At 62.1% G+C, this 22015-nt stretch overlaps 1 protein-coding gene across 1 annotated transcript; it reads left to right on the top strand.

The window, feature by feature from the left end:
• Nucleotides 1–46: 46 nt before the first annotated feature.
• Nucleotides 47–22015, top strand: MED16 (mediator complex subunit 16). The gene is made up of 16 exons (XM_025366654.1): nt 47–196; nt 1682–1868; nt 2592–2699; nt 3005–3174; nt 6392–6823; nt 7556–7661; nt 10541–10696; nt 11882–12093; nt 12747–12953; nt 14412–14622; nt 15816–15949; nt 17435–17627; nt 18662–18878; nt 21142–21225; nt 21532–21615; nt 21731–22015. Exons 2-16 carry the CDS (start codon nt 1700–1702, stop codon nt 21879–21881), a joined length of 2634 nt encoding a protein of 877 aa, XP_025222439.1. The 5' UTR covers nt 47–196; nt 1682–1699; the 3' UTR covers nt 21882–22015.

Raw genomic sequence — 22015 nt, 5'->3', positions numbered from 1 at the left:
CTGGAAATGCTCGTATGCAAATATCCTCGGAAGCGGGGCGGAGCCTGAGCCGCACCGCCCTCCCAGAAGTCTTTGGGAGGCGGCGGCGCGCCTCAGGCGACCGGTTGGTGCCGGGGAAGATGGCCGCGCCGGAGCCGAGGCGCTAGGGAAGTTCGCAAAGCGGACGCCCGCTGGGCTTGGTGCACGGGCCGGCCAGGTGAGTGCAGGGCTGCGGGGGCCCGGTGAGGGCGGACGGACCCCTTACCGTGTCACTGGACCCCAAGGAACGCGGCGCGGGCGTGGCGGGGCCTGCGGGGTCAGGGGGCGTGGCCGGGAGCAAAGGCTGCTGGGTAGGCGGCCCGGGGCTCCGGGTTTGCGGCGGAAACTCGCGGGAGGCCTGAGGCCCGCGGGGCGGGGGTCGGGGCGGGGCCTAAGGAGAGTTTGGGGTGGGGTTGAAGGCGCTTGGTTGGATTGTAGGGGGGGGGCCTGGAGAGGGAATAGGGTCCCTGGGGTGGAGCCTGGGGACTGCGGATTTATAGGGGTCTGGAGAGGGTATAGGGTCTCTGGAGATCGGGGGTTATAGGGGCGGTTCCTAGAGAGGCTGAGGCGTCCCTGGGATGAAGCCTGGTAGTTGGGGTTATAGGGGCAGGACCTGGAGAGGTTCTGGGGTCCCTAGGGTGGAACCCGGAGATTTGGGGTTATGGGGGCGGGGCCGGGAGAGGCTATGGGTCCCTAGGATGAAGCCTGGTGTTTGGAGGCGGTAGGGGAAGGGCCTGGAGAGTACATGGGGTCCCCGGAGTGGAGCCTGGGGACTGGGGAGTCTTAGGGGTGAGGCCTGGAGAGCTAAGGGCATTGGAGGCTGGACCTGGAGAGTACATGGGACCCCTATGGTGAAGCCTGAGAATTTCGGGTGAGGCCGTAGGCTCAAGGGGTGAATTGAAGTGTGGGAAGCAAAGGGTATCAGTGGCGGGGCTGAAAGACTTTTAGGGGCTTGCGGCGGATCCTTGGGGGTCTGGGGCAGACCCTGAAGAAGTAGGGGGCTGGAGTTAGGGCTTGAGGAAAATGGGGCTGGTGGTCATTCCAGTCTCACTGGGCTTTTGCCTCTGAAGCAAAACAGCCCGTCCAGATGTCAGGTGCTTAGAAAACCCCGAGGAAATGCTCCCTCTGTTCCCTGTCACACTCAGCCCCCGCCTCGGCCACAGGCATTCCCTGTCACACTCAGCAAGCCCCTTAGCCCCAGCACGCCTGCCCCGCCTTGGCCACAGGGAACCACCCTACTGCTTGCCTGTCTGTGGGTTCTTCCTTCAGGAGAGACCCAGGGTCCGCCTGCCGCCCCCATCATCACTCACGTGGGCCAGTGCAGACCCTCCGCCGCATCTGTCAGCTGTGCCCTTGGCCCCCATGGTCCCTTCCCCAGACAGCCAGAGGGGTCCTGGTGAAACCCAAATAGGTCCCAGCCCTCCCGGGCTCCCACCTTGCTGAGGGTAGAAGCCCACCAGCCCAGGACTGGCCCTGACCTCTCCACGTTCCCCCTCGGCCCCAGCCCCATGGACAGCCGGGAACGCCCAGGCTCTGTCTGGCCTCTGGGCCTTTGCATCGGCCGTTCCCTCCACCGCAGGCCTCCATCGTTTACCCACTTCCGGCCTGGCATGCCCTGGGTGCTCAGCCAACATAGCTGACCCGCCACACCTCCCTCCCGCAGGAGCTGGTGACTGCCCTCATGTGTGACTTGCGGCGGCCAGCGGCAGGTGGGATGATGGACTTGGCCTACGTCTGTGAGTGGGAGAAATGGTCCAAGAGCACCCACTGCCCGTCGGTGCCCCTGGCCTGCGCCTGGTCCTGCCGAAATCTCATCGCCTTCACCATGGACCTGCGCAGCGATGACCAGGGTGTGTCCCCCCCGCCACCCGCTTCCCCTCCCGGCCGCACGGTGTCCTGCCCTGTTCCCCAGGTGCCCGGCAGGCTGCCATGCGGGGACTCGGTCTCTCAGGCCTCCCCTCACTCTTCCCCAGCCCTCCTCTGTAACTTGGGTGAGAGCCTCAGCCTTCTGGGGGTACAGAGGGTGGATTCAGTGCTCCCCAAACCTGGGGCCGGGAGACATGAGATCGCCCCGTGTGCGGGATCGAGTGGGGCTGGGGCGGTGGTTGACAGAGGCTTGTTGGAGACACGTGCCCCAGTTTTCCAGACAGCATGTGTCACTGTTTGGTTTTTGAAAGGTACATGGTGGCTGTGCCCATCTTCTCTCCATTGTTCGAGTAATAGGCACTCATAATAGGTGATCATTAGAGAAAATTAGAAAACCACAGAAAATTGGAATCAAATCAGGGCGATAAAAGGCCCCCATTACCTGCTGTGGAGAGGCTCCCACTGTTCATGTTTTGGGGTCATTTTCTTCTAATCTGGTTTTAAAGACGCGGTCGTGGCGCCTCACGGGCCTGCTTAGTTCCTGCGGGGGGACAGCCCGTTCCCTGAGCTGTCGACCCGACTGACAGCAGCTCTGTGACCTCCCCGGGGTGGGACACGCACTGGCTTCCCTGGAGCCTGCCCGGGGTCATCGTCCTCGCCTCCAGGCCATGGCGCCAGGCCGTGCTGACCATGTCCTGTTCCCACAGATCTGACCCGTATGATCCACATCCTGGACACGGAGCACCCCTGGGACCTGCACTCCATCCCCTCAGAGCACCGCGAGGCCATCACCTGCCTGGAGTGGGATCAGTCAGGTGAGGCCCTGGTCCCACGTGGCTGGGGGTGGCGACCCGGATCCCAGAGCAGGGGGCCCGTGTTCCCCAGTCAGTCTGGAGTCCGGCGCTGGGTCTGGAGCCCCTGGTCTGCGGCTTTGCGGGTGCTGCTCTTCCCGCAGTGCCCTGAATCATTCTTGTTCAGGGTGTCTCAGGGCGTCTCTGGAGTGCGCCTCATGCCACCTGCCGCTCTGCCCTACCTGGGCCGAGACCTCTCCACCGGGCTGGCTCCCCCGGGCGCTCTGCCCATCCCTGGAAGGTTCCCAATGATGGCTTCTTGCCCTCAGGCTCCCGGCTCCTGTCAGCAGACGCCGACGGGCAGATCAAGTGCTGGAGCATGGCGGACCACCTGGCCAATAGCTGGGAGAGCTCGGTGGGCAGCCTGGTGGAGGGGGACCCCATTGTGGCCCTGTCCTGGCTGCACAACGGTGTGAAGCTGGCCCTGCACGTGGAGAAGGTGAGTGTCCCGCCCGAGTGAGCGGGTGAGGCGGATGAGATGGATGAGATGTTACCCCGCCCAGCCACCCACCGGCCCGTCTCCTCTCCATCAGCAGCATCCCCTGGTTTTTTGAACCTTGCACTTGGCTCCCACCTGCAGTCAGGCTGTCATTAGCACCTGTGTTTTCAGGGGGCTCCTCCTTCAACTGAGGATGGCCGTTCTCAGTGAGTCGTCTCTTTCACTGGAGGCTACAGTCCTCAGCTAGCTGCTTGTATCACTGGTGGCCGCTGTCTTCCGAACGCAGCCCACCCTCTGATTTAGTGACATCCCAGAGTCCCTCTCTCTGCGCCCTGTGATTCAGCCCCACAGTTCAGAGTAGACACGGCCAGGGTTGGCGGGGGGCACCTGGGTTCAGGCTCTGACTCCACACCTCCGTGTGTCAGTGTCCTCACTGACGGCGGGGTCTTGGTGACGTTCCTGGCAAAGGCCCCACAGCCACCCCGGTGCGTGCCTCTGCGTCTGCTTGCGCTGGGGCTCTTGCAGGAACTAGGAGGCCCTCCTGGAGGGATGCAGTGGACCAGATCTTTTCTCTCATCCCTTCCTGAGTCTCTCCCCAGGGACCGCCGTTGTCACCGCATGGCTGCAGTGCACACAGCACCCGCTTCATGCCACGGGGGCCCTCCAGGGCGTACTCCTCATCCTGCTGTCCCATTTGTCTGTGTTTCCTGTTTTTGGTAACAGTTTTATTGGGATAGAGTTCACAGACCACAGAACTAACCCACTGAGAGTGCACAGCCCACACGGTCCAGAGGCTTCGTGTAACTCACCGTGCTGTGCAGCCACCACCACAGCTAACCTCAGACCTTTATCCTTTTTTTGTTTGTTTGTTTGTTTTTTTGAGACTGAGTTTCACTCTGTCCCCCAGGCTGGAGTACAGTGGTGTGATTTTGGCTCACTGCAACCTCTGCCTCCTGGGTTCAAGCGATTCTCCTGCCTCAGCTTCCTGAGTAACTGGGATTATAGGCACCTACCACGCCTGGCTAATTTTTGTGTTTTTTTAGTAGAGATGGGGTTTCACCATGTTGGCCAGGCTGGTCTCGAACTTCTGACCTCAGGTGATCTGTTTGCCTCAGCCTCCCAAAGTGCTGGGATTAGAGGTGTGAATCAGTGTGCCCGGCCAGACCTTTATCTTGTTTGTTTTTGGAGACAGGGTTTTGCTCTGTGACCAGGCTGGAGTGTAGTGGTGCGATCTTGGCTCACTGCAGCCTCTCCCTCCCGGGCTCCGGCGATTCTCCTGCCTCAGCCTCCCGAGTAGCTGGGATTACAGGCATGCGCCACCACACCTGGCTAATTTTTTGTATTTTTAGTAGAGATGGGGTTTCTCCATGTTGGTCAGGGTGGTCTTGAACTCCTGACCTCAGGTGATCCGCCTGCCTCTGCCTCCCAAAGTGCTGGGATGACAGGCATGAGTCACTGTGCCCAGCTTCAGACCATTCTCATCACCCCAAAAGGAAACCTGGTCCCCATCCTGCGTCACCCCGATCCATCCCCCACCCCAGCCCCCAGGACCCAGCTGTCTCTGTGGAGTTGCCTGTCCTGGACATTTCATATAAACAGGACCACACACTGCGTGGCCTTCTGTGTCTGGCGTCTCTCACTGAGTGTGACGTCCTCAAGGTGCATCCCCGCTGTGGCCTGAGTCAGAGCCTCGCTTTTTAAAATAACCAAATACATTTTTTTCTTTTTTTTTTCTTTTTTTTTTTTGAGACAGAGTCTTGCTCTGTCACCCAGGCTGGAGTGCAGTGGCGCGATCTCGGCTCACTGCAACCTCCACCTCCCGGGTTCAAGCGATTCTCCTGCCTCAGCCTCCCAAGTAGCTGCAATTACTGGTGCCCACCACCATGCCCGGCTAATTTTTGTATTTTTAGTAGAGATGGGGTTTCACCATCTTGGCCAGGCTGGTCTCGAACTCCTGACCTCGTGATCCACCCGCCTCAGCCTCACAAAGTGCTGGGATTACTGGAGTGAGCCACTGCACCCGGCCAAATTTTTGTTTTTTAATTATATTAATGACAGGCACATGTGCTCCTTTAAAATACCGTCAAACAGGCCGGCCTGCGACCCACACAGACGTGTGCGGTGCAGACACCAGATGCTTCCCTCGTCGCCACGGCAACCACTGACCACCAGGCCTGGCTCACTGCCTGGACTTCTGGACCTGCTTCTTGCTATAAAAAGTGTTTTTTTTAAACTTGTAACCTAGAGTGGATCTGTATGATAAGTATGATACACACTTTTCTCTCCCTCGCATCTTTTCACAACATAGCGACATTTTTTTTGTTTTTTTTTGTTTTGTTTTGTTTTTTGTTTTTAAGACAGAGTTTCGCTCTTGTTGCCCAGGCCAGAGTGCAATGGTGCGATCTCGGCTCACTGCAATCTCCATCTCCTGGATTCAAACGATTCTCCTGCCTCAGCCTCCTGAGTAGCTGGGATTCTAGGCACCCACCACCACGCCCGGCTAATTTTTTTGTATTTTTTAGTAGCGACAGGGTTTCACTATGTTGGCCAGGCTGGTCTTGAACTCCTGACCTCAGGGGATCCACCCACCTCAGCCTCCCAAAGTGCTGGGATGACAGGTATGAGCCACCTCCCCGGCCGAGACCCCATCTCTTAAAAGACTCTTGTTGAAAGAAGAGTGGATGTTTTTGTATGTAAATAATGACCTGACAAATTTGATTTGAAACCAAATAGTGCCCACAGCAGCTGCTGGTGCTTACACACCACTTCCTGAGTGCTGCAACTCAGGTCTGCACGGTGCGGCCCAGAGCCACACAGACCCCACCTGGGTTTGTGAGTGGGGCACATTGGCACCAGCTGCCCGGCTGCTTGTGTGCCGCATGGCAGAGCCAGAGTCAAGTCATTGCAACAGGGACCACCTGGCTCCCAGAACCAAGCATGCCGGTTTTGGTCCCTTTACAGAAAGAGGATGTGACTCCTGTTTAATCCTCCCCACTGTCCTCCAAAGCAAAGGTGCCATTCCTTCCACCTTTCAGATGAGGAGACGGAGGGTCAGAGGGGACCACATCCCACACGGCTCAGGTGGCCGAGTCAGGATCTGAACCCAGGTGCACACTCCCCTGGCTTCTGCGTGGTTCTTCTGTGTGAGTGTTTCTCGGGGTCACAGGGGGCAGCCCCCGTGAGCCTGAGCGGCCCCTCCTCCCTCCCTTCTCCACAGTCAGGCGCCTCCAGCTTCGGGGAGAAGTTCTCCCGAGTGAAGTTCTCCCCGTCGCTCACGCTGTTCGGCGGCAAGCCCATGGAGGGCTGGATCGCAGTGACGGTCAGCGGCCTGGTCACCGTGTCCCTGCTGAAGCCCAGCGGGCAGGTGCTGACGTCCACCGAGAGCCTGTGCCGGCTGCGCGGCCGTGTGGCCCTGGCGGACATCGCCTTCACAGGCGGCGGCAACATCGTGGTGGCCACGGCGGATGGCAGCAGTGCGTCGCCCGTGCAGTTCTACAAGGTGTGTGTGAGCGTGGTGAGCGAGAAGTGCCGCATCGACACGGAGATCCTGCCCTCCCTGTTCATGCGTTGCACCACCGACCTGAACCGCAAGGACAAGTTCCCCGCCATCACCCATCTCAAGTTCCTGGCCCGGGACATGTCGGAGCAGGTGAGCGGACGCGGGCTGTCACGCAGGCTGGCACGCTTGGAATGGAGCGCTGCTTCTCGGGGTCCTGGAGGTGGAGACCCACAGGGGCCGTGGGCTAAACCAAGGTGTGGGCAGGGTCAGTCCCTCCTAGGGGCTCCAGAGGAGAACCCATTTCCTACCTTTCCCAGCATCTGGGGGCGCCCAGTCCCTCGGCTCGGGGCCCCTTCCTCCCGCTTCACGGCCACAGCACAGCCTCTTCCTGTCTCTCTCTGAATCTCACCCTCCCACATCCTCTCGTGAGGACTCTGTGAAGACACTGGGGCCCCTGGACCCCCCCAACATGCTCTCCCGTCTCAGCGTCCTGAACCGAATCCCACCCACAGGTCCCTTCTGTGTGAGAGGCGGCGCAGCCACAGGTCCTAGAGCTGAGGATGGGATGTCCTGGGGACCACTGTCCAGCCGACCACACCAGGTCGCCTGGATTTCCGTTGTAATTCGGAATCAATAACGCCCCAAACTCCTAGAAGCCCCCGACTTGGTTCCCTCTCCCGTTGCTCTCCCTGTGGGGGGCACCATCCGGGGACATCTGCGTTCCTGTGAGTGGACGTTGGGCTCTGGGGACAGGCAGGCCTGGGCTGGAATCCAGGAGGGCCCCGAGGGGCAGGCGTGGCCCCAGGGTCCCATGGCTCAGGCTCTGGTCGCGTGGCCAGCACAGCAGTGCCGGGTCTGCCCTCACCCCCACCTCCCCCGTAGGTGCTTTTGTGCGCGTCCAGCCAGACCAGCAGCATCGTGGAATGCTGGTCCCTGCGCAAGGAGGGGCTTCCCGTGAACAACATCTTCCAGCAGATCTCCCCCGTGGGTGAGTCTCCCGGCCAGCTGCGGGAGGCCCTGGGCCTGCCCTTGGGGGCAGCTGGTTTTAATTTGGAGGCGGGTCTCGCTCTGTCGCCCAGGGTGGTCCTGAACCCCACCCCGAAGTGATCCTCTTGCCTTGACCTCCAGTAGTGCTAGGATCTGGGGCGTGACCCCCGTGCCTGCCAGCATCTGAGTGTGTTAGGCGTGTAGACTCTTCCATCCTTCCACTCCCGCCGCAGCGGCTGCCACCATCCTACGCGGAGCCGGGGCTCAGACGCGGCGTTGCTCGCCCGAGCTCACCCAGCAGGGACACCGTGAGGGGCTGCAGGCGTGCAGGCGGCTGTGGAGTGTGGGTCTGTGGGTGGGGCCGTCAGGCAGCAGGGCACAGGCCAGACCGGGCGGTGGCAGTGCACGGAATCCTCCAGAAGCTGGTTCAGGGAGAGGAAGCCACGGCTCAGCGGGTCAGCTGAGGCTGCTGAGAACACGCCCCTCACCCCACCCCCGCCCCCACCCACCTCCCCAGCAGCCTTTTCTGGGGCCTCTGTTCCCATCTCTATCTGCCCGATGGGCCCCTGCACCCACGGAGCCAAGCCCGTCACCCCCACCTCCGGCACAAAATCTGGGGCTGGAGCGAAGCAGGGACGCCCGCCTGCCATGACTGGGGGCCAGAACAGCCACTTGGTGTTCAGAGCCTCGGCGGCTGCGGGCCCGGTTTTCAGGCTGGCTCTGCCCTGGAGAAGGGAGGTGTTTTCCTGGCAGACGAGCCCAGGCATTTGCCGATTAGCGCTAATGGACCTTGGAGTGGCCGGACGTGTGGGCTGGTGCTCCTCAGAAGCCACTAATGAGCCCGTGTCAAGAGGCCCCGATGGCTCCCGGGGCCTGCAGGTGGTTACGTCAACTGCCCATTGTGGCCGCAGGGGTGGTGAAGGTGAAGAGGGCGGCTGCCGTTCCTTCCCCCAGGCTTCGTTCCTTCCCCCGGGCCTCGTCGTGAGTCACCCTGCAGTTTGAGCTGCGCTGGTTCCTATGGCAGCACCTGGCGCCACCCCGCGTGGCAGGCAGGGCTGCAAGGACCCTCAGCTTCACTGCCTGGTACCCCTGCTGGGCACATCTGTGTCCACCGTCTGCCCACAGCCAGACCACCGGGCAGTCCCGGGCTCCAACGCTCCTCCTCATCTGCAGCCGTCCTCACCTGCTGGCCCAGCTCCTACACGTCCCTAAGAGCCACGTCTCACACGCACACCACAGCCTTTCTTGGGTCTCACGTCCCTGCAGCTGGGGGCCACTGAGACACAGTCCCTGACACACCCATCTCTCCCCCCACCGCCCCACGTGCCCACCATGCCAGGCTTCGGTCCCCGTGGCACCCAGCTCTTCACCCACTGCCCCACGTCCCCACTTAGCAGCTTAGCCTCCCCCTGCTTCAAGTCCCCTGTCATTTAGAAATGCTGACCGCAGCCATCGGTTGGATGGAGGAGGGGACGTAAATCAGGCTGTGAGGGCGCCCTGGGCACCAGCTGGGCGTGTGCTCATCATGGCAGCTGCTGCTTCACTCAGTGCTAACCCTGTCTTTCCTGTGAGAGGCTCAATTCCACAGGGCCAGCCACCCTGACCACTGTGTGCCCTCCGGACATCTCAGCCACTCTCTGGGCCTCAGTTTCCCCAGGGGAATGCTGCTCACAGGACCCCTGTACAGGTTTGCAGGAGGCCAAGGCTCTGTGACTGTGATATCCCGTCCAGAGCAGAGACCTCATGACGCGGGTGGCACAGAGCAGCTGTGTGGTCATCAGCTTCAGCCAAGTAACAAGCCAGCCCCAAACCGAGCAGGTCAGACCAGCAGCCCTGCACTGGTTCTGTGGCTGGGCTGCCTCAGCTGCTCCGTCCTGGTTCCTGTGTGTCTGCAGTCAGCAGCCGAGGTGACGTGGCCTGTCCACTGGCCCCACATGCTCCAGCAGGCCAGCTCTGGCTGCCCTCAGTGTCCCACAAGCAGCAAGAGCAGGACCCCCCGCACATGCTCTCTGGACCTCCGTTTTTTGTTGTTGTTTTGTTTTGGACTTAGGCTCTCCCTATGTTGCCCAGGCTGGAATGCAGTGGCTTGATCTCCGCTCACTGCAGCCTCATCCTCCTGAGCTCGAGCAATCCTCCTACCTCAGCCTCCTGAGTTGCTGGGACTACAGGCACGCGCAGGCGTGCACCACCACACCCAGCTAATGTTTGTTGTACTTTTTGTAGAGATGGGGTCTTGCTGTGTTGCCCAGGCTGGTCTTGAACTCCTGGGCTCAAGCCATCCTCTGGCCTTGGCTTCCCAAAGTGCTGGGACGGCAGGCGTGAGCCCAGGTGCCCGGCCGTGTCACATTGGCTACCACTCGGCCCGAGATGGTAGCAGACGCCTCTGCCCTGCTGGGAGGAGCTGCGTCTTCACGCAGAGGCTGCCAGGCAGCAGATCTGGGGTGCGACCGTCCCGCGTGGCTTTATCGTGTGGGGAGCCTGGAATTGTAGTTGAGGAGGGATGGAAGTCCCAGCTCAGCTGACTGAGGCCGAGTGAGTGTTAGGGTTTGCATGGCCGCAGGTCTGGGGGGGCGTCGTCTCCCCACTGTCGGCTCCATCGAGGGGGCGAGACGGCGCCACCCCACAGGTGTCCACGAAATCCCGGGGCGGCATCCCGTTGGCCCGCCGTGGGTCACGTGCCCGTCCCGGAACCAATCAGTGGCCGAGGCACGGAGCGCTCGGATTGGCCGGGCCTCGTCTTCCGGGCGTGGGAGCGGGGCTGCGTGGGACCCGGGAGGGGCCCTGGGCGGTTGCACGCCCGGCCCTGCTGGGCTCCTGCGGCTGCTCCTCCGCCTGTCTTCACTCCGTTACCTTCCTGTTTTCCTGCCCCTGGTTTTTCAGTTGGCGACAAACAGCCCACGATTCTCAAATGGCGGATCCTGTCGGCCACCAACGATCTGGACCGTGTGTCGGCCGTGGCGCTGCCCAAGCTGCCCATCTCGCTCACCAACACCGACCTCAAGGTGGCCAGCGACACGCAGTTCTACCCTGGCCTCGGTACGGTGGAGCCAGCGGCAGCCACTCGGCCTCAGCTCACAGCGGGGGAGGCGGGCCCTGAGCGCAGGCCACGGGGCCGTGGGAGCTCAAACCGGGGGAGGTGGGCCCTGAGCCCAGGCCACGGGGCCGTGGGAGCTCACACCACGGGAGGCGGGCCCTGGGCGCAGGCCACGGAGCCATGGGAACTCACAGCGGGGGAGGTGGGCCCTGAGCCCAGGCCGCGAGACCGTGGGAGCTCGGCCTCCTGGGCTCTAAGGGGTTCCCGATTAGGAGGCAGACGTCATCTTTCGGGATCTGTGAGACTGGCAGACAGATCCAGTGCTCTTTAATTTGTAAAGGGAGCAAATCAACAAGGGAGCACGGGGAACTTGGGGGCGGAACTCCTTTCCGGGTAGGCGGCTCCTCTCCTCCCCGCGCTGCAGCAGCTGTAATGTGGGTCCTGAGCTCAAACCGTGGCGTCCATGCCCCTGAGTGAGTCTGTGCGCTCTTCAGTGCTGACCCTGTTTCCTCAGCTGTGAAGTGGGGACAAGTCCGCTCTAGCTCAGGTCCCTCCCTTCCCCAGCTCCCATTCTCCCCTGGTTCCCTGGAAAGAGCGTTGATCAAAACCCGCTCAGGGTTCAGGACTGTTCTCGGAGCCTGCAGAGAGGTTCAGGGGATGCGGTTCTGTGCTCCAAAGCCCTCGGTTTATGCTCCATTTTCCAGCCTCTCTACTGCAGCGACTCCTTTCATGTCCTCTTTTCCATGAGCTTTGGGCTCTGGACCCCACCTCCCCCTGGCTCTCGTACAGAGGCAGACCCCAGTGTGACTGACAGCCCCAGCCCACCACCCTAAGATGCCTCTCTTTGGGATGCCAGGAGCCCCACCCGTTGGTCCCCCACCCCTTGGTCCCCCACCTGTAGCGCCCTCCTCCCCTGTGCTCCTTGAGTGGTGCGTCAGCAAGGACATGGCCCTGGCTGTGAGGGGCTGGGAGCAGTGTGGCCAAGGCTGCTGACTCCTGCTCCCCTGGTGCTCAGGGGCTTTGTAACTGAAGAAGGAGCAGCTGGGGGCATGGGTACTGGATGCCGGGGAGGGCTCATCCCCTAAATGGGCAGCCTTGGCTCTCCACACGCTGCAGAGCAGGCGGCCCTCCCCAGGTGGGCGTGTCCCGGGCCGTGCCCATGCCTAAGCAGTGCCCGTGCCCCACAGGGCTGGCCTTGGCCTTCCACGATGGCAGCGTCCACATCGTGCATCGGCTCTCACTGCAGACCATGGCCGTCTTCTACAGCTCTGCAACCCCAAGGCCCGTGGACGAGCCGACCATCAAGCGCCCCCGCACCGCAGGCCCTGCCGTCCACTTTAAGGCCATGCAGCTCTCCTGGACCTCACTGGCCCTCGTGGGCATTGACAACCAGGGGAAGGTGAGCTGCTTGTGTACGTGGGGCTGGGACTGCTGGGATGCCAGAGGGAGGCGCCCCCCTGGGGAAGGGACCGCAGGTGCAAGCCCCTCGCCAGCCCCTGCTGGGCTGCCTCGTCTGTGCCATGGGTTCATCTCGATGAGCGAGGTCACTGGGGTGGCTCAGCGCATATTAGGAACTTCGTAGCTAGGAGCTGTTGAGAGGACCGCCTTTCACGAGGTGGACTCCTCAGTTAAAGGAGACGAGTGTAAGCCTCGCTCCGTGTCCAGCGCAGTCAGGGCTCGGGAAGTTTTCCTTCCCTGTTCCCAGAGGCGTTGTCCATGACCCTGACAGAAAGGTGCAGGCAGTACAGACACGTGCACGCACACGGGCCGGCACACGGGGGCGTGCACATACAGGCCCACACGCCCACAAGCATGGCTGGCCCACCGGTCCACTGGCCCATGGGTCCATCTGGAGCCTTCAAAGTAGGCTCAATAAAGGGCCTCGCTTGCCTCATTGCTTCCAGGGTGGGCCCAGAGCCACCTGGAGAGGAGCTGCAGGTCCCTTCCCCGCCCCCGACAACACGCACCTCAGCCCCAGGGCCCCATGCCCCTCCCGGCTGAGGTTGCAGCCCCACGTCTCACCCGGCTCTCCCTGGGCTCTGTCTCTGGCAGCTGAGCGTGCTCCGCCTCTCGCCCTCCATGGGCCACCCGCTGGAGGTAGGACTGGCACTGCGGCACCTGCTTTTCCTGCTGGAGTACTGCATGGTGACCGGCTATGACTGGTGGGACATCCTGCTGCACGTGCAGCCCAGCATGGTGCAGAGCCTGGTGGAGAAGCTGCATGAGGAGTACACGCGCCAGACCGCTGCCCTGCAGCAGGTAAGGTCATGTGGCAGGTGGGGCCCCGTGGCAGGTGGGGGTGGCCCTGCAGCAGGCAGGGGCCCCATGGTCAGTGAGGGGCCAGCAGCAAGGAGGGGGGTCCCCGCATTAGTTGTGGAGGTCTCCGCGGCAGACGTGGGGGTCCCAGCGGCAGACGGGGTTGTGGCAGCTGTGGTGGGTCCCTGCAGCAGATCAGGGGCTCTGTGGCAGGCGGAGGGCAGGAGGGGCAGGTAGCCTGCAGCAGGTGAGGCTGTGCGTGGGGTGTGCACCCAGAGGCCCGTCCAGTAAAGCTGCACCTCAGAGGAGCACTTTGTTTCCCTCCTCACTTGGGAAGTTTCCTCTGTAACACGTTAAGCCTCAGAGGTAAGGCCTGATGCCCCCTGGATGACTCCCTTCTCCAGTGTTCCCAGTCTGGGGGTGTCTTTCTAAGTCGTCCTCTCAGAGTGAGAGAGGGTTCCAGGGTGCACACCAGGCAGGCCCGTGGTGTGAGGCCTCAGCTAGCACTGTCAGAAGATGAATACACAGAGACCTGCCTATTGGAAGGAGAGGAGAGAGCGGACACGGAGGCCTGGCCGTTGGAAGGAGAGGAGGGGACAGAGAGGCCCGCCCATCAGAAAGGTCTCTTGCAGTGACGTAGTCATGCGCCTGCAATCTCAGAGTGTCTGCGAAAGACCTCAGATCTAATGAGCTCATCCGGCAGCTGCACATGGGACCAGCCCTCTAAACCTTAGTCGTGTTCCTCTATGCCGCCAAGAACCAATACGAAGATAAAATGGGAAAAAAATCCCACTCACAGCACAGCCTGCCGAGAGACATGGGAGACCCAGGCAGGGGGCTGTGACGCTAAACCCCGGCATGGCTGAGATCCGTAGCCAGTGACGGCGCTTGTGATGGCGAGGCCTCACTCTCTCCCTCCTTGGGCCCTCACTGCGTGCCAAGTGTTTCATTTTTGTTTTTTAGTTATTTCTATTTTTTGTAGAGATGAGGTCTCCTGTGTTACACAGGCTCTGCAACTCCCAGCCTCCAGGAATCCTCCAACCTCAGCCTCCCAAAATGCTTCAACTCATTAATTCTGTCCTGCTAGACCAGGGTCTCCCTGCAGGCACCGCGGACATCGGGGGCTGGAGCAGCCTCTGGGGTGGGGGCGTCCTGTTGAGCAGCCTCCCTGGCCTCCACTTGTCAGGGGCACCCCCAGTGGTGAGAACTAGAAATGTCTGCAGACATCACCAGGACCCCCCGCCGGGGCAGAGCCGCTCCCAGCCGAGACCCGGCACCTGGTCCTGTGTGGCCGGTCCTCTGCACCCATTTTGCCACGAGGTTGCTGAGGTGCAGAGGTGAAGCAGCTTTCCCAGCTCACCCAACACCTGGGCTCAGGGTCGGACTGCTCTTCTCCCCACTGGAGCCTTGGCGGGCGCCTCTGCCACAGCCCTTTGGGGTGACCCGGCTTCCTGCCCCCAGGTTCTCTCCACCCGGATCCTGGCCATGAAGGCCTCGCTCTGCAAGCTGTCACCCTGCACGGTGACCCGCGTGTGCGACTACCACACCAAGCTCTTCCTCATCGCCATCAGCTCCACCCTGAAGTCGCTGCTGCGCCCCCACTTCCTCAACACGCCCGACAAGAGCCCCGGCGACCGGCTGACCGAGATCTGCGCCAAGATCACTGACGTTGGTGGGTCCTGTCCTGCGCCCACGGCCTCGAGGCTCTTTTCATCTATTTTTTTTTTTTTTTTTTTTTGTTTTTACTCTTGGGATAGGGTCTTAGCTGGAGTGCAGTGGCACACTCAGCTCATTGCAGCCTCAGCCTCAGCCTCCGCCTCCCTGGTTCAAGTGATTCTCCTGCCTCAGCCTCCCAAGTAGCTGGGATTACAGGCCTGCACCACCACGCCCAGCTGATTTTTGTATTTTTAGTAGAGATGGGGTTTCACCATGTTGGCAGGCTGGTCTCGAACTCCTGACCTCAAATGACCCACCTTCCTCAGCCTCCTAAAGTCCTGGGATACAGCCTAAAGGCTGGGATTACACCACACCCAGCCTTTTAGAGACAGGGTCTCACTGTGTCATCCGGGTTGCAGCACGGTGGCACAGTTACAGCTCAGTGCAGCCTCTGCCTTCCAGGCTCAAGCAATCTTCTCGCCTCAGCCTCTGGAGTAGCTGGGATTACAAGCGTGCGCCACACACGCAGTTTTTAATTTTTCGTTAATGAGCAGGGCACGTTGGAAGGTGCCTGTAGTCCCAGCTGCTCCAGAGGCTGAGGCAGGAGAATTGCTTGAACCCGGGAGGCAGAGCTTGCAGTGAGCTGAGATCGTGCCATTGTACTCCAGCCTGGGCGGCGTGAGACTCAGTCTCAAAAAATTTAAAAATTAGGGTTATTGTTTGTCTGGAGTACCCAGCTCACTGTGGGCGTGTGGCGCTCGTGGTATCTGGGAGCTGTGTGCACAGTCGTTATTTCTGTGGGGCCACCCTAGTCACCATCCAACAGGCATCTGTTGCGTGTGTAACCGGCGCCAGGTGCCGGGCCTGCGTGGCTGCAGCTGCAGTGTGGACACACCGCTGTGTTCACAGAGTTCACCTCGGAGCAGGGGCAGATGTGCACCAGCGGGCCGGGCCTGAGCAGTGGTGGCCCTGGCATGGGGACCTGCCCGAGCCAAGGCCTGCAGGCCGAAAGAAGCAGCCCCCAGGTGGGCAGGCAGTGGGCTCCCGGTTCCTCCCTGGCAACGCCATCACCCCCTTCTCATTCCCGCTCTGGGTCCCCTTGTGTCCTGGCACTGGCTGGGCACTTGGTGCAGGTCGAAGGACTGAGGGGTGCAGTTAGGTCACTGTGTACAAGAAGCCCGAGCTGACCCGACCCGTGTCTCCTTGCAGACATTGACAAGGTCATGATCAACCTCAAGACGGAGGAATTTGTCCTCGACATGAACACACTGCAGGCGCTGCAGCAGCTCCTGCAGTGGGTGGGCGACTTCGTGCTCTACCTGCTGGCCAGCCTACCCAACCAGGTGCGCTGCGCTCGCCCCTGAGGCCGCCCTCGCCGAGGCCCCGCCCCTCATCTGGGCCCTGACTCCCTGGCCCCGCCTCTCATCTGGGCAGTGCCTCCCTGGCCCCGCCCCTCACCGGGGCCCTGCCTCCTGGCCCCGCCCGTCATCTGGGCCCTGACTCCCTGGCCCCGCCTCTCATCTGGGCTCTGCCTCCCTGGCCCCGCCCCTCACCAGGGCCCTGCCTCCTGGCCCCGCCCCTCATCTGGGCCCTGCCTCCCTGGCCCCGCCCCTCACCAGGACCCTGCCTCCTGGCCCCGCCCCTCATCTGGGCCCTGCCTCCTGGCCCCGCCCCTCATCTGGGCCCTGCCTCCCTGGCCCCGCCCCTCACCAGGGCCCTGCCTCCTGGCCCCGCCCCTCATCTGGGCCCTGCCTCCTGGCCCCGCCCCTCATCTGGGCCCTGCCTCCCTGGCCCCGCCCCTCATCTGGGCCCTGCCTCCCTGGCCCCGCCCCTCATCTGGGCCCTGACTCCCTGGCCCCGCCCCTCACCAGGACCCTGCCTCCTGGCCCCGCCCCTCACCAGGGCCCTGCCTCCCTGGCCCCGCCCCTCATCAGGGCCCTGCCTCCTTGGCCCTGCCCGTCCCCGGGCCCCGCCTCCCAGGCCCTGCCCCTGAAAACCACTGCAGCCCCGCCCCTACTTGGAGCCCCGCCTCCTGACGCTGTCTATTCTCAAAGCTCCACTTCCTATCCCGCCCGTCCTGAAGCGCTGCCCCACCTCAGAGCCCTCACCTCCACGAAGCTTCTGCAAAAAACCCTTCCTTGACCACACACTTTCTGCCTATTGTCGAAGCCCCGCCTCCCAGACCCTGCCCCTTCTCGGTCCCACCCTTTACTCTCCCCAGCTCCCTGTGCAGGGGGCGGTTGGGGGGAGTTGGCAGCTTTGAAATCATCAAGTCTGCATCCACACCCCCACCTTCAAGTATGCGGCCTGTGTGCCCCGACCAGGGCTCCAGCCTCCCCCCGCCCACACACTCTGTCCTGCCCAAACCGCGACTTGTCTCCCCAAGCTTCATTCTGCCCTGGGGCCCCTGTCTCTCCACCTGCGCCCATCAGGGACGGTTTGAAGTCCCTGTCTGCTTCTTGTGGGACTTGAGGCTGCCAGGTTCTCTCGGCTCCCAGTACAGCCACCAGGGGCACTCAGCTGTGGGGGGGCGGCTGCTCCTCCACGTGCCGGCGGGGACGTTGGCCTCAGCCAGAGCCGCTTCTTAGTCCTGTGGCGGCTCAGGGATGGGACAGCTCTCCAGATGGGGCTGTCCTGGGCCCTGCAGAGCGCTGAGCAGTGTCCCCAGCATCCACCCACTCCGTGCCAGGAGCTCCCCAGTCCTGACCACCACAAACGTCCCAGACCCTGTCCATTGCCTCCAGGTCGGGGTTCTACCGAACCCGAGACTTCATCCCATCACCATCTGCCCCCCGCCGCCCAGCCACTCCAATGCCTCTTTCCGGCAGGGCTCGCTGCTGAGGCCGGGCCACAGCTTCCTGCGGGATGGCACCTCGCTGGGCATGCTTCGGGAGCTGATGGTGGTCATCCGCATCTGGGGCCTGCTGAAGCCCAGCTGCCTGCCCGTGTACACGGCCACCTCGGACACCCAGGACAGCATGTCCCTGCTCTTCCGCCTGCTCACCAAGCTCTGGATCTGCTGTGAGGCCCCCTGCCCTCTGCTCCCCTCTCCCTACCAAAACACACCGTGTCTGAGCCCCCCACCAGAACATAAGCCCTCTGCTCCCCTCTCCCTACCAAAACACACCGTGTCTGAGCCCCCCACCAGAACATAAGCCCTCTGCTCCCCTCTTCCTACCAGAACACACCGCGTCTGAGCCCCCCCACCAGAACATAAGCCCTCTGCTCCCCTCCCCCTACCAGAACACACCGCGTCTGAGCCCCCCACCAGAACATAAGCCCTCTGCTCCCCTCCCCCTACCAGAACGCACCGTGTCTGAGCCCCCCACCAGAACATAAGCCCCTGCAGGTGGCAATGGCTCTGCCTTGATCTCTGCCATTTCCCCGGTTCCCAGCACAGGTCCATGCTTGGTGTGGGTGCTTTTGAGATGGCAGCCACTCCCAGGCACCTATTTGCTGTCTCTCCTTGTCAGGTTGTGTGTATGTGAGGAGAGTGGGTTGGGTCGTTCTTACGTCCTAGTGTCTGGGAAAGGCACAGTGCTTCCCACATACTTTTTTTATTTTTTTTGAGACGGAGTCTCGCTCTGTTCCCCAGGCTGGAGTGCAGTGGCACGATCTCAGCTCACTGCAAGCTCCACCTCCCGGGTTCACGCCATTCTCCTGCCTCAGCCTCCCGAGTAGCTGGGACTACAGGCGCCCGCCACCACGCCCAGCTAACTTTCTGTATTTTTAGTAGAGACGGGGTTCCACAGTGTTTGCCAGGATGGTCTCCATCTCCTGACCTCGTGATTCACCCGCCTCAGCCTCCCAAAGTGCTGGGATTATAGGCGTGAGTCACTGCCCCCAGCCAGCTTCCCACATACTTTTTAAGTGAATGAGGGAGTCTCATGACTGAGGCCAGAGAGGGTAAGAGAACTCTGGGGTCACCCAGCCAGGCCGGCAGAGCCAGGGCCCCGACCTGGTGCTCCTGAGCTGGAGGGGCTCCCTGTGCGTCCCGGGTGGCGGGGTGGTGCCCCAGGCAGAGTTGCCTAGACCTTGGCCACCCCTCTCTGCAGGTCGCGATGAGGGCCCAGCGAGCGAGCCAGATGAGGCGCTGGTGGACGAATGCTGCCTACTGCCCAGCCAGCTGCTTATCCCCAGCCTGGACTGGCTGCCCGCCAGCGACGGCCTGGTCAGCCGCCTGCAGCCCAAACAGCCCCTACGTCTGCAGTTCGGCCGGGCGCCCACACTGCCTGGCAGTGCTGCCACCCTGCAGCTCGATGGCCTTGCAAGGTGCGTGTGTCCCTGCATTGGTCCCCAAACACACCTCCCTCCATGCCCTGCCCCAAGGCCCCCCGAATCCACACAGCTCCCTCCCTCCATGTCCTGCCCCAGAGCCCCCCAAATCCACCCAGCTCCCTCCCTCCATGTCCTGCCCCAGAGCCCCCCAAATCCACACAGCTCCCTCCCTCCATGTCCTGCCCTAGGGCCCCCCGAATCCACACAGCTCCCTCCCTCCATGTCCTGCCCTAGGGCCCCCCGAATCCACACAGCTCCCTCCCTCCATGTCCTGCCCTAGGGCCCCCCAAATCCACACAGCTCCCTCCCTCCATGTCCTGCCCCAAGACCCCTGAATCCACATGGCTCCCTCCCTCCATGTCCTGCCCTAGGGCCCCCCGAATCCACACAGCTCCCTCTCTCCATGTCCTGCCCCAAAGCCCCCCAAATCCACACAGCTCCCTCCTTCCATGTCCTGCCCTAGGGCCCCCCGAATCCACACAGCTCTCTCCCTCCATGTCCTGCCCCAGAGCTCCCCAAATCCACACAGCTCCCTCCCTCCATGTCCTGCCCTAGGGCCCCCCGAATCCACACAGCTCCCTCCCTCCATGTCTTGCCCCAGGGCCCCTGAATCCACACGGCCATGACTGCTGCTTCCTTCCAGGTGCCCCTAACGCCATACCGTAGTGGCGTCCCTGCTCTTCCTTGAACCACCACCCATGCGGGCACCCGGCCCTTCCATTCACTCTCTCGCTTCCCCCACCGCGCCCGCCCCAACGGTCTTGCTCTGTCGCCCAGGCTGGAGTGCAGTGGTGCCATCTTGGCTCGCTGCAACCTCTGCTTCCCAGGTTCAAATGATTCTCCTGTCTCAGCCTCCTGAGTAGCTGGGACTATAGGCGTCGCCACCACACCCGGGTATTTTTTGTATTTTTGGTAGACACGTGGTTTCGCCATGTTGGCCACGCTGGTCTTGAACTCCTGACCTCAGGTAATCTACCCGTCTCGCCCTGCCAAAGTGCTGGGGTTACAGGCGTGAGCCACCGCACCGGCCTTGCCTTGGTTTTTACTGATTGTGTGCTAGCCTTGCTGTGCAGGGTGCCCTTAGTTTCTGTCCTTAGTCTCTGGTCTCTCTGGATGTGAGGCCTCACCGTCAATCCCCCTATTGATGGAGAGAGACGCCATAGCATGGCCATAGCATGGCCCAGGGCACCGCTGAGCACAAACACCTCACCAGAAGGCTCTCCCGGGGTTACGAGGTCAGCTGCAGGGTTCGGGGCTGGCCTTTCTCTGGAACATGCAGGGTTTGGACAACCCAAGCCTGCTGAGCTCACCCCGGCCACCCAGCAGCCCTGTGGGGTGGGACCTTGTCACCCACTTCACGGTGAGGAAACCCAGCCTGGAAAGGGTGGGACCTTGTCACTCCACTCATCTGGGGTCACGTGGTCAGGAAGTGGTCAAGTCCAGATTTGAACCCAGGCCCGTCAGACCCCCAGCCCATTTCCAACATGCGTTTGACCAGGAGCACACGCAAACCTTCTGAGCCGCTGATGGCTCACGGCTGGAATTTTAGAAAACACAGATGAGCAAAAAGAAGAAAATGAAGTAAACCCCCAATAGCCTGGCTCCGGGCCTGGCCTGGCTCCGGGACCTCCAGCATTCTCTTCCTCGTGCTCACTGTGGGAGGGTCCTGCTAGTGAGTCACGCACGAGGGTTTGGGTTTCAGGAAAAGACTTGATGGAAAGAGGACAGTTACGTCAGAGGCTTGTAAACTGGGAAAATTTCAAATATTTAATGAGAGCAGAATAAGCCAGCTCACCCCTACCCAGACCCAGGCCCCCCACCCACCACCAAGGGCAGCTTTTGCCACCAGAATCTGTTGTCGTACAGAGGTCCCGGCGCCCCCAGGCCGGGGGTCTGGGCTGAGGTGGTGTGGAAGCCCCACATACCCCCTTCTGTAAAGTCTCAAATGGGAGGGTCGCAAGCACCTTCTCCACTTCCCAGGCGCCCTGTGTGGGCCCCATCCCCTTTACTGGGCCCCTGAGCCTCGGGCTTCCCAGGCACCTGGGAGACCGACCCTCCTCCATGTGTGGGGGGCCCCACACCCTTTACTGGGCTTGTCTCAGGTGGTCCCGCGCCTCCCACCTAACTGTTCACAGACACCTGGGCCCACCTGGCAGATGGTGTGAGGCTGGCCACCCACGCCTGTGGACAGATGCCCCTGCTGGAACCTGGCCTCATGGTGCCCAGCCCTTCCTCACGCTCTCCCCTCTCCCGCCAGGGCCCCAGGCCAGCCCAAGATCGACCACCTGCGGAGGCTGCACCTTGGTGCCTGCCCCACGGAGGAGTGCAAGGCCTGCACCAGGTGAGGGGCCCTGAGCCTGCTGACTCCCAGAGCTCTGCCGCCCGGGATGGCCCAACTGATTCCAGCCAAGGCTCCAGACGGTTGAGCGTGGTGGGGGGGGCGTGTCCCAGAGGGAGTGCTGGAGCCGGGATTCCAGGATGCGGAACCGTTAACTTGGCATGGCGGGGCTACTTCAGAGAGCAGTAGTTCTTCCTGGTGGGTGCAGCAGCGTGGGCAGAGGCCCTGTGGCAGGTGGGAGCACGGGGAGCAGGCGTAAGGGAGGCCTGCCCAGAAGTGGGAGCCCGCCCAGCGCCTGCCTCCCCACAGGTGCGGCTGCGTCACCATGCTCAAGTCGCCCAACAGGACCACAGCGGTGAAGCAGTGGGAACAGCGCTGGATCAAGAACTGCCTGTGCGGCGGGCTCTGGTGGCGGGTGCCCCTCAGCTACCCCTGAGTCCGGCTGCTGCGAGAGCCACCGCTCTCCCTGGACGCTCCTTGACGCAGTTAACCTCAGCCCACCTGGCAGGGCTGTTGAAGGCCATGGGCCGGACGCCTGCGTGACCAGCAGAGCTGCTGAGGAAGCCCCTGCCTTTGTCCAGCTGGGCCCGTGGCCCACATACCGCCCTCCCAGGACCCCCAGATCCCTGGACCATCCGCATCCAGAGGACCGTCTGTGATGGCCAGGGGTCCCCGCGGACCTTGGGGTGACCCGGCTCGGGCCCCTGCCTCGGTTTCCTTGCCTCTCCTGCCGAGAGCGCTGAACCTGGACAAGCTGCAGCTGGGAAGGTCCAATAAACGCCCTCTGCGCCCA

Source organism: Theropithecus gelada, chromosome 19 (genome assembly GCF_003255815.1).
Source record: "Theropithecus gelada isolate Dixy chromosome 19, Tgel_1.0, whole genome shotgun sequence".
Classification (NCBI taxonomy): domain Eukaryota; kingdom Metazoa; phylum Chordata; class Mammalia; order Primates; family Cercopithecidae; genus Theropithecus; species Theropithecus gelada.
This window is presented reverse-complemented; position numbering and strand designations above follow the sequence as displayed.

What these genes read in the sequence shown, in the direction of transcription:
- MED16 (XM_025366654.1), top strand. Translation starts at nt 1,700, where the DNA reads ATGTGTGACTTGCGGCGGCCAGCGGCAGGTGGGATGATGGACTTGGCC. An exon ending in CCCGGGACATGTCGGAGCAG is followed by an intron (nt 6,824 to 7,555) that starts GTGAGCGGACGC and finishes CCTCCCCCGTAG; the next exon opens with GTGCTTTTGTGCGCGTCCAG. An exon ending in CAGCTCGATGGCCTTGCAAG is followed by an intron (nt 18,879 to 21,141) that starts GTGCGTGTGTCC and finishes CTCTCCCGCCAG; the next exon opens with GGCCCCAGGCCAGCCCAAGA.